Genomic DNA, 11081 nt, shown 5'->3' with positions numbered 1-11081 from the left:
TTATATGTATTTTTTTGTCTGTTGCTCACTTGTTTTTATAATCTCTCTATACTGTGGTTTTATGATTTGACTCGCGAGCCAAATGAGTTAGCTTGAGCTTTTTAGGGAGCCGAGCCGAGCTGATCTGCTGGCTCGTTTTATAATGAGCCGAGCTAAGCCAGCGTGTTAACGAGCCGAGCTGGCTTGATATCCAAGCCTCGAATAAACACCAGTGACACTGAGGCCCTGTTTAGTTCCCAAATTTTTTGACACGTTACAGTAACTTCGAATGTTTGACCACTAATTAGGAGTATTAAATGTGGATAACTGACAAAACCTATTCCATAACTCCGGGTGAAATCGTGAGATGAATCTAATGAACCTAATTATACAATGATTAGACAATGTCGTGTTACAGTAAACAACATTTAATGACGGATTAATTAGGCTTAATAGATTCGCCTTGCGATTTCTCGTCCATCCGTGTAATTAGTTTTATAATTAAGCTATATTTAATACTCGTAATTAGTATTGGGAAAGCTAAAAAAATTTACCCAAAATTTAACTAAACGGGGCCTGACACAAACCAAGAACGTATTGAGAACGCAGTCCCTGTTCTAATGCAAAAAAGGTCAGTCCAGCACGGGTGAATGTTTCCCGCCGGCGCCAGCCCGGGCAGGTTTGTGCTCTGCCGTTCGATCAATTTCTTGAGATCTGTCCATTTGCCCGACACTGTGCCTGGCGGCCATTTTTTGCCTCGCGCCTGAGGCACAGAACCCCTTGCCGCCAGCCCCAGTTGTCAGAACTTCCTCCCTCCTCAAGTCGTGATGCCTGCCTGGTTTCTTGGATACCCTTTCTCCTCCGCTGCCCATCTCTGAGCACTTGGTTCCTCGCCCCCCTTCTGTTCCTCACCCCGTTTCTCATTCCCTCGCTGCGCCCATCGATTCCCCCTGGATTCCATCATCTCCTTCCCCAAATCATCGCTGCCGTACCTTCCCCTTCCAGTAACCTCCATGGATCCGGGATGCGCCGGCCATTGTTTGCCGCGATTAGAGGAACCCGTTTTCCGTTGTTTCTGTGGTGAGCCTGCTCTGTCCGTAACCTCAGGAACTTCTCGGAATCCCGGGCGCAAGTTCCGGATTCGGGAGGGTATGTGCCTCTGCCATTGTGTTTGATCCCCTTCATTCATCAATTTGCTGAGATCTGTTTTTTTTTTGTGTTATATAGTCATGCAAGCTTTGGATCTGGGAGGATGTACTCTTGCGATATGTGGATAAAATGGTTCAGTATTGCACCGCTTCAACGCATGGTTCAGTACTGCACCGCTTCAACGCATGATGGTCCTTCCTTGGTTTTGTTTTGTCGTCCTGTTCTTGGTTGTAACCATATTACTATTTGGCAGGTCCTTTATCTGGACAACATGGATTTTGGACCTTTGAACCATATACACTTGCCAATGCCCCATGTTTGTTGTTATGAGGATAGATTACTAAGACAACTTATTGAAGCTGATAAATGGCCTTGGAATTTCTTTGGTCAATCGAAGGTATGAATCTGCAATTTCGTGGACTCCTAAGAATTTCACATATGGTATTTTTGAGTAAATGATGACTAATTGATTCAATATGGTAGCTTCCCTCCATGTTTTCTCTTTCATTCTTGAACTAGATTTTTTTGGTTTCCAATCATTTATGTAATTTATCCTTTTCATTAACTGGTACAGCAACCAACATAAAGAAAACAGTTGCAGAAAAAGAATTCACCTTTACAGAACTGTGCATTCTTTTTTGGAATTGCTTCAGCACAATTTAACTGGCTAAGCATTGCAGATCGATTCACAGCTTTAGTTGTGCAGTTTCCAGCTTTTCGCACCACACTTTTCTTTATATATTGATTTTTTTTAAATGGCCAGCCAAGAAATGCTAGATCAGTTTGCTACTCCAGGGGAGTTAGAATGAAGGCACCCACCAACCAAACCAATGCAGATGTAAGCATGTTGGAGTTTTACTTACACACACTACCATAAGTACGTGAAGCCAATATGTGCTGTTTTTCATTCCAGGAGGGTTGCTCTGATTCCAGAAAGGATCAGTTGAGTTTGGAGGTAGTTACCTCACTCTGTTTGGCATTCAAGAACTCAGTTTCTAAAGTACTTGACCAGGCCATAGAGTCACAGTACAAAGTCTTGGTGGAAAACATAATTAGGGTGCTCAATTGAAGCGTCCCCACATAAGTAGAGACTAAATATGATACAAATATCAGTCCCAGGAGGCTGATAACACATTTATTCATCAGATAGTTCAGTCACCGTACAATCCTTCGAGGAGGTGGACACTTGAGACAGACAATAACGAGTAATAAAAAGGCTACGGTGATACACCAAAGCACGACCCATACGGGGTCCAGCTCGGGCTCAGAATATCGTGCCAGCGGAAGCATCCTGTAAAGGGCCAACACCACAGGCAACGTTGGGTGCGGAAGCGACCTCTACTCAATGTCTTCCACCACGAAGTCTGGATCTTCCTCTGAAGCAACAACATATATATCGGGGTGAGTACAAAAGTACTCAACAAGTCCAACCTCCTCCACAGAGGGGGATATAAAGCATATGCACAGGATATATCAAGGATAAGGCTGAGGTTCATTTGCAGTAAAGCCAGTTTTAACACATGCAGGGGTTTATTTTGAAAAGGGTTTTTCTTAAAACAATTCTTTTGTAACCGAGTGGGGTTGATGCACACAGGATCCAAGTTTTAAATTGCTATCGGACTCCTCATCCGCCGTAGCACACGGCACAACTGCCGGACACCTTCCAAAATAACTCACACCAACACCATCCCTCCAAAGAAAATCTAGTCATGTGACCAAACCTTAACTCGCCCAATACTGTGGGCACGTCTATTCAAATAGTTTTTAACTCTGCAGAGGTGTACACTTTCCCCACAAGCGCGGTACCACATCACGATCACCTTAGTGTCGGTGCAGATCCCATCGAAGCCATTACCCACCTAGCTAGACCTGAGTAGCCAACACGGGATCCACCAATGTGTCATTGACCTACCAACGAGGCCCAACCGGGGTATAAGTCACACAGATCTTATCCCGTCTCCTTGATCACCCGCTGCTCACCAGCTCTCCTGATGACTAACAGACTAGCTAGTCGGACTTATGCTAAGCCGTTGCCACACACAACGATCGAGTGGTTGTACGATAAGTTGAGTTAGGTGAGATGACACATCAACTCGGTCCTTAATTGTGACAAGATGGATATCTCCCAACCTGACTCAACCACAAAGGTACGAGCCCACCATTTGGTGTCTCACACAGGAATCACCATCCATCTCATCTAAGCATCTCTTTATTTTCCAAAAATCCCGTTTTCCCATTTTGATACTCACGCATTTTGTTTTGAAAACACATTGTAATCATATTTTGGAGTGTAATGAGTAACAGGGTCATAAGCATTCTAGCAGGGTTTATCATCCAAACAGAGCAAATCATATTTAGAGATAAACCTAGGTCATCAAGGAATGGTTATAAAAGTCAAGGGGTGGCTATCCAAACGTGTTTCAGCAGCAAAACAATATGCATTTGAAAACAGGCCAATAGATTGTGTTTGTAAAACTGGGTCAAAATATGCATCAAAGGATGAGATTGGACTTGCTGTCTTCGAAACCTTCCGGGAGCTCCTGCTCGCGGTACGGGTATTCGGGCTCTGGCTCGCGGTACTCGCCTGCGTACTCCGGTTTGCAGTACTGCTCGGCAAACTCCTCGACGGGTTCTCCCTCGTTCACACCGTGATCTACGGCGCACACAAACAAGCACACAATAAAGAAAAAGAAAATAAAGATTTTACCGTTGAGCTCGAATCAGGAGAAATGAAAATATGAAGATAGGAAGAATATTTTTGGGAGATTTTCTAATGGTACGGCTGAAATTATATTGGAAATGGCGTGGTCGAATTTCGGGGCAATTGGAGGATTTTTGGCGCATGAAATAAGAGGTGGTTAGGGGCTAAACTGGAGTCCGGGGGCCTATTTGTAATTATCTGTGGGAAGGAAAAGGACTTGATTATGATTTCTGGAAATATCTCGACTGTACTAGAAAGGGTAGGGGTTTATTTGTAAATGTGTTTGTATAATGGAGGGGCTCATTCTTTAAAAAGGAGAACAGGGAGGGTGTTTTTGAAAGAAAGGAACATAGAGAGGGGGGTCTTTTGGGGAAAAGGAGAGAGGGGAGGGGGCTCTGGGCAAATATGCCCTTCATCTTCCTCACGAATAGAAAACAGGGGAGGACCACGGGAGGGGGCGGCGGCCGGGGCTGGGGGGAAACGGAGAGGGAGGCGAGGGAATTCCACCCCCCTGCTCACCTTGGGCGGAGATGGAGCGAGGAGGCGGCGCAACGGCGGTGGCGGTCACCGGCGGCAACTCTGGTGGCGGCGCTGCGAGGACGGGGAGGGGGCGCGTAGGCATGGCGGCGGCGCTGCGGGGCTGGGCAAGGGCGCTGGCAGCGGTGGGCGAGCTCGTGGAGGGGTGGAGTTGCGACGGAGGCCTATTTATAGGTCGGGACAAGGCAGGAGGAAGGGGCTAGTGGTGGAGGTTGGCTGGCAAGCTTGCAGCTCGCCTTCAATGGCGTGGGGGCCGGCCTGATGTTGCGGTGCGGCGTGGAGGCGACGACGAGGTGACGCGGTGCAGGCGTGGGCGGTGGCGCGTAGTGGTGGCGAGGACGGGGCGTGCAGAGGGCGGTCGGGCAAGTGGAGGGGGGGGCGGTGGCCGGTGGTGCTCTGCTCAGCGTGTGGCACGAGCTCGGCTCGGTTCCTCGGGCGAGCGCGAGAGCTCTCGCTGCTGCCACGACAGGGAGTGCGCGCGCGACGAGGCGGGCAAGGAGGCGTGGCCGCGCAGAGGGATGGAGCGGGCAGAGGCGGTCGGGGTGGTGGGGGCGCTCGGCGACGAGCTCTGCTCGGTGTGCAGCGCGTGGGGGAAAGGAGGAGAAGGGAGAAGGAGAAGGAGAAAGGAGGGAGAAAAGAAAAAGAGAAAAGTGAAAAAGAAAAAGGAGAGAGGAAAAAGTAAGAGAGAGTCGCCGGCGGGATTCGCGGTGACGGTCGCGAGTGGCTTCGGAGGGAAGCGTTGCGCATGCAGAACGAGGAGGGGAAAACAAGGAGGGACGGGAATTGAATTCGGGTGTCGGAACGGTGGATCGCCGGAAAAGATTTCGTGTAATTGGGATCTCAGACAGAAGAAGAATTTGAAATGATTCGAGCTCAGCGACGAAAAGATTTTGAAATGATTTTTAATGAGTGATTTAATTGGATGAATTTTTACGGATGTTACATCAATCCTCCCAACAAAGGTATAGGTGCAGATCACCTTTGATGTAAAATCATTTGTTCTTTCAGAGCACTACTTCTTATTTAATTTTCTACACACAATTTTGTACCTTTTTTTGTCTACATATCTGCCATTCTTTCAAGGTTTCAGATCAAGAACAGAGGCCTACACGGTGTGGCTTGAGATGGAAGGTTACATCACGGCGGAGGAAAATAGGTCATGCTAATTCCCCTTTGAGTTGTATAATTTGCCCGCTCACATAATTATTTTCTACACAGAGTTGACAGTTGCATCTTTATTCCCCACTGGTATTTTTGCAGCTCACCATGTACCAATTTCTTCGCACCCACCTTCCGAAGGTATTTTTATTGGCCATGGTGAATCCCCTGGACTTGCAGAATATGAACAAAGCAGCAATGTCGCATGCGCTGTTGTAGTCCACGAAGATCTTTTCGGAACCATTTTAGAAAACAATATGACACATCCAGATACCACTGACATGGAAGCAGGTTATGTCCTAAGACAGCCTTCTTTTATTTCGAATTTTAATCCATTCACATTTCTTTTTGGAGTAAGAATTATTCACCTAAAGATCCACAGCGGTACATAGTATATAACATAAAGCTATCTATATATTGTCACAGTAACAACGCCCCAACGTACTGTTTGGAATACCAACATCTTCGATTACGGGAGTGATGGTTAGTCTGCTACCGGACCCACTGTTTTGACTGTAGCCTTGCCTCCCACTGCATCTTTCTGCAGCAATTGTACCTTTCCAATAAAATCTATTAAACAACATATGTTTCTCCAATTGTCAAAAATTCATGCATCTTATCATTGCTTTTTCACTTTGAGGGTTTTGTCTCTTAATTATGACAAACTGTTGACGCCTTTTACGGGCCAACACACGATCGCACTAGGTCACGCGGCGCGAGGAGCTCCTTGCAGCACCTCCTGCGTGGAGCGGTCAGACCGGTCAGAGGAACCGGTCAGACCGGTCGCCGTGCAGAACGGCGATGATCCGACGAACGCTCACCCGGAAGGGACTCCGTCGGGGTAAGCGCGCGTAGAGTTGCCCTAGGCTCGGCAGGCCAGCTAGGGCGTCCTCAAACGCCATGGAGACGAGAGAAGAACAGCATGTCGAGATTGGAAAAGTTAGGGTAAAGGGAAAAGGTAAAGACAATGAAAGATAAATATATTTGATAGATTCGATTGGGTTGTATCCTCAATCGGCCGTGACCCTTTATATTTATAGGGTGGGGAAGACTTACCCGGCAAGAAATCCTGTTTACAGATCTAAATCTATTAAGAACTCTAATTACAGTTAGATTCCTCCTAGACCGGTCAGACCGGTCGGACCCACCGGTCAGATCGGTCGGTCCCCTGCCGGACTGGCCACACTGCCTCGACCGGTCAGACCGTTCGGTCAGACCGGTCAGACCGGTTGGTGCCAATTTTGACTGTCAACATATGCCCCTCTGTTTTTTGGTTGGTAAAGCTTGCTTGTCAAAAAATATTCTTCGAAGCCAAAATTGTCTAAGGGCGACGATTAACAACACATCGGCCATATATTATCTCTAAACATGTTAAAATAGCTGAAATAAGAGAACTAGCAAATGTAACACTTTCTAGTTTAGGATCATCAAACTATTTCGGCTATATATTCCTTAGCATGTTCAATAATATAAATCTTGACACGGCCAATGTGGCTGATTATTCAAATCATGGCCCCTTGGTAAAGCATAAAACTAATATTTATAATATGGCAGCCAAGGATTATGACCAAACCATGGATTAAACACACCTGAATATGCAGTCCATGGTGCATGCATCGACGGAATAAATGATGAAGTCCAATAAGATGATCGATGGTGCTTTTTTGATCTTGGTGGTGAAGAACTCCTTCGTTTGCCTTCCAACTGATTGCTTTGTTTTTGCTCGGACATCTTTTTGTATTTATCTAGAAGCTCCTCAAAGGTCGGCTTGGTCCTATTTTTTGCACCGCCAGACTTCCCAGGTTCAGACCAGTCAGACCGGTCTGACAAACCGGTCAGAACGGTCCTGTCATAACCGATATGATTGCTCTTATCTTGCCCCTCGGCCAAACTTGAACATTGTTCGACTATACTGTTTGAATCACGATATCGTTGGGGACAATTTTACTAATTGAACTATCTGATTGCTCTTCAACAATCGGCTTTTCTTTATCTAGTGTCGAATCTGAATTTTTGTTTAATCGTTCATTTTTTTGACACGATAAACTTGCTTGATCACCTTGTATTTCTTTTTCTGTATAGACCGATCTTTTTCATCAAAACGGTCATTAATGGTAGGTGATGGTTTACCAATTGCCGGCTCCCTATAAGTAATATAATCTGGAAACAAATATCTAGGAAGAGACGGCATACATGAATTATAATACCATGATGGATAAAAACAAGACATACTGTAATAGGATCCGCATGGCATAGGTATAGGTGATCTATGTGGTGGAAACGGCATTGAATTAGGAAAATTATTCCGTTGTCGATTCCGATCATGGAATTGCTGTCTTGGAGTAGATCTTGAGTGTTTTGGATGTCTTGACCGACCAGCATCATTACTTTGTTTATTGGATTTAGCCGGAAGATCTCCAAGAAAGGGCTTCGGCTTTTCCTTTTGATGCTTGTGATGGCCTTTGGATTCAACAGTTTTCCAAACACCAATCTTGGATTTTTTGGGCTTTACCATCTTAGGTTTTGATTTATTCTGCAAAATCCTAGATGAGCCGGTTAGACCGGTCTTAGAACCGGTCAGACCGGTTGCAGTGCAACCAGCATCTTTGCCTTTGTTTTGTTGCCCCCCCCCCCCCGAGCATTGAAGTACTAGATGTAGTCTCTGTGCTCTTGCCAGGGAATTTTGGGTCAACAAATTCGGCTTGGGATGGCCGAATTGTATCTTGACAAGCAACATCACAAGTTGGCAAATCTTTGCAAGGATTATTAGTCGGCTTTTCAATAACCGATTTTTGAATAATAGGAACTGGAATTGAACTATTTTCTTGATCAATCAAATACTAAACAAAATCAGATAGAGCATCGGATAACGTATCTGAAGATTGTACCTCTTTTAATAGATCAATCATGGATGGTGGCTTCCACTCCTTTATCTTGACGACGCCTTGTTTTGTTTTACGATAACAGGATAGAAGCAACCTTTCATCCGCTTGATCGCACTCTCGCCGATACTCTTGAAGTAGTTCCTCATGTGACGATATATTGTTAGGGTTTGACGGATCAGCCATCCTAGCCTGATTCTCGTCCCCAGTGGACTCGCCCATTTGTGTTGACTCTTTTTACGGGCCAACACACGATCGCGCTAGGTCACGCGGCGCGAGGAGGAGCTCCTTGCAGCACCTCCTGCGTGGAGCGGTCAGACCGGTCAGAGGAACCGATCAGACCGGTCGCCGTGCAGAACGGCGATGATCCGACGAACGCTCACCCGGGAGGGACCCCGTCAGGGCAAGCGCGCGTAGGGTTGCCCTAGGCTCGGCAGGCCAGCTAGGGCGTCCTCAAACGCCATGGAGACGAGAGAAGAACAGCATGTCGAGATTGGAAAAGTTAGGGTAAAGGGAAAAGGTAAAGACAATGAAAGATAAATATATTTGATAGATTCGATTGGGTTGTATACTTGTATCCTCAATCGGCCGTGACCCTTTATATTTATAGGGTGGGGAAGACTTACCCCGCAATAAATCATGTTTACAGATCCAAATCTATTAAGAACTCTAATTACAGTCGGATTCCTCCTAGACCGGTCAGACCGGTCGGTCCCTTGCCGGACTGGCCACAGTGCCTCGACCGGTCAGACCGTTCGGTCAGACCGGTCAGACCGTTCGGTCAGACCGGTCAGACCGGTTGGTGCCAATTTTGGCTGTCAACACAGACACAACTCCCCTAATTGCCGATACAAGTTCCTTGCCAATGATTGACTGGCAGCCTTTCACCTCCCAAGATAGCACTGAAACATTGGAACCAGGTCAGGGCCTTTGATCTCCAACAAGTCATAAAGGTTTATTTAATTCACAATCCTTCAGTGCTCCCATATTCTGCCTTTACCATATATATTTTGTGATCCAGGTCCACTCTACCTTGGTTACGATACTGTACAGCAACAAGGAAATGGAATACGAGATTTGGGTATGGACTTGTCACTAATGGAAACTGGCTGCAGTAATGGTATGCTTCGATGTGATAATTCCAACCATCTTTTTTTTTGGTTGTGGACATATTCACTCCAATTGTTTTGTCTCTTCCATTTTTCCGTAAAAGGTGAATACCAAGACCATCACCAACCTGAATCGCCAGAATACACCCTGCAACACTCTATATCTGAAAAGTTCACCATTCGACGACTTTTTGGTAGGGGATTTAATTCTATTATGATATCCCATTCTCAATATACTATTCATGTTTATGACCCATAATTTTCCTGACAACTTTTTTGTTTTGCTTGCAGCATGCCTTGGTATTTCGGCTGATAGAGATTCTAGCAACAACACACCTGAACACACAATGGTTGTTCAACCAATGACCAATGGTGAAGCAGCAGGTAGTGTTTCTATGTTTTAATGCATCTGCGCTTGCAAGTACTTTTTTCCATATAGCTTCAGTAATGCTTTTAAAGCAAGTTACTACATTTTGTCAGGTGGAACCGAACCAACGATGATGGTAGACAACTATGCTGACGGTGCTGTGTGGTCCTGTCCCTCACCTACAAAAGGTAATTCTAAGTGCCTAGTCTTCTTTTAAGGTCTGTCTACCAGCATCACAATTATTTTTATATTTACAGTTAACTAATCCTAAGCTCATCATTCTGTTGTCTGTCGGCAGTTGTTGAAATTGGGTCTGAGGACACTGATCTCGCTAGTCATGAACACCACTATGATAGTGATATAAGTAATACCAATATGGAGCCTGATATTGAAATAATAGAATAGGCACCAATTAAAGTTGTTCAAAGCCACTCAAATTTCGACCTGCATCCAGATGATTTGGGGTTGTACCATTATATCCCTCCACCTAAGAAGGCCAAAGAACTTTATGAAGCTTATGAAAATGGAATTGTTAGCTTGAGCAGGTATTCTTTTGAAACTACGGACTACATGTTTATAGCTATCTGTTAAGTGGTGAGTCCAAGAAAAATTCTCATTTGTTTCCTCTCATTACCCTCCTGATTACTAGTTAATCCAGTTTGGCGAATAAATTTATTAACCATTCCTAAATTTTGACACATAAATCAGGAACAACTCTGGGTTGTTTGCTACACACTACGCTCGTGCTTTCGATGGCACCAACTACTTTGGGACCTAAAGACAGTAACCATCACAAAAGATAAACATAATTTTTTTACTTTCCTCTTGGTAACACAGATTCTGAATATCTTTTCTTGCTCGTGCAGTTTGAACATGGTTTAAATCGTGCGGAGCTATTGTACCACCTTCTGAGTATGGCAGGGAATTACGGAGATGTGCCAGAGTTGCTGATCGACCTCCTGGAGATTTGAAGACCATGTTTCTGTGTTGTGACAACTACACAACAGACCATGCCCAATGTCGTTGTGGTTATTTTGATTTTGGTGGAGAGCAAGTGCTACTCCTTTTCTATGTCCTTTTCTGCACTCTAGAATTTATGTTCAGTTTAACTGCTGTAATGAACACTTTCTTTGTGCCAGCTAGGATGCTTCAAACAATGAACTCAACTCCATTTACATTTTCCAGCAATTTGGCAACCA

At 45.2% G+C, this 11081-nt stretch overlaps 1 protein-coding gene across 18 annotated transcripts; it reads left to right on the top strand.

Moving 5' to 3' along the window:
* Positions 1-764: 764 nt before the first annotated feature.
* Positions 765-11081, top strand: LOC120659236. 18 transcript variants are annotated; one of them, XR_005668945.1, is made up of 15 exons: positions 765-1128; positions 1207-1288; positions 1382-1525; positions 1892-1966; positions 2042-2083; positions 5457-5522; positions 5627-5665; positions 5951-9326; positions 9428-9526; positions 9620-9709; positions 9807-9899; positions 9996-10070; positions 10181-10476; positions 10591-10665; positions 10749-11081. XR_005668945.1 is itself a non-coding variant. In XM_039937299.1 (15 exons), exons 2-13 carry the CDS (start codon positions 1232-1234, stop codon positions 10285-10287), a joined length of 1122 nt encoding a protein of 373 aa, XP_039793233.1. In that variant the 5' UTR covers positions 765-1128; positions 1207-1231; the 3' UTR covers positions 10288-10427; positions 10591-10661; positions 10749-11081. The 18 variants fall into 18 exon arrangements, 15 of the variants coding, with proteins under 15 accessions (XP_039793233.1, XP_039793242.1, XP_039793240.1 ...); XR_005668944.1 differs by having other exon boundaries at positions 5627-5815; XM_039937299.1 differs by having other exon boundaries at positions 5450-5522; positions 5627-5815; positions 5951-6007; ... (1 more) ...; positions 10181-10427; positions 10591-10661.

The sequence above is a fragment of the Panicum virgatum genome, chromosome 2N, assembly GCF_016808335.1.
Source record: "Panicum virgatum strain AP13 chromosome 2N, P.virgatum_v5, whole genome shotgun sequence".
NCBI lineage: Eukaryota > Viridiplantae > Streptophyta > Magnoliopsida > Poales > Poaceae > Panicum > Panicum virgatum.
This window is presented reverse-complemented; position numbering and strand designations above follow the sequence as displayed.

Bases quoted from the DNA above. Each gene is read 5' to 3' on its own strand.
- LOC120659236 (XM_039937299.1), top strand. From the start codon at position 1,232: ATGTACTCTTGCGATATGTGGATAAAATGGTTCAGTATTGCACCGCTT. The intron at 2,084-5,449 runs GTAGTTACCTCA...CATTCTTTCAAG, and splicing joins AGGATCAGTTGAGTTTGGAG to GTTTCAGATCAAGAACAGAG. The intron at 9,900-9,974 runs GTAGTGTTTCTA...ATGCTTTTAAAG, and splicing joins GACCAATGGTGAAGCAGCAG to CAAGTTACTACATTTTGTCA.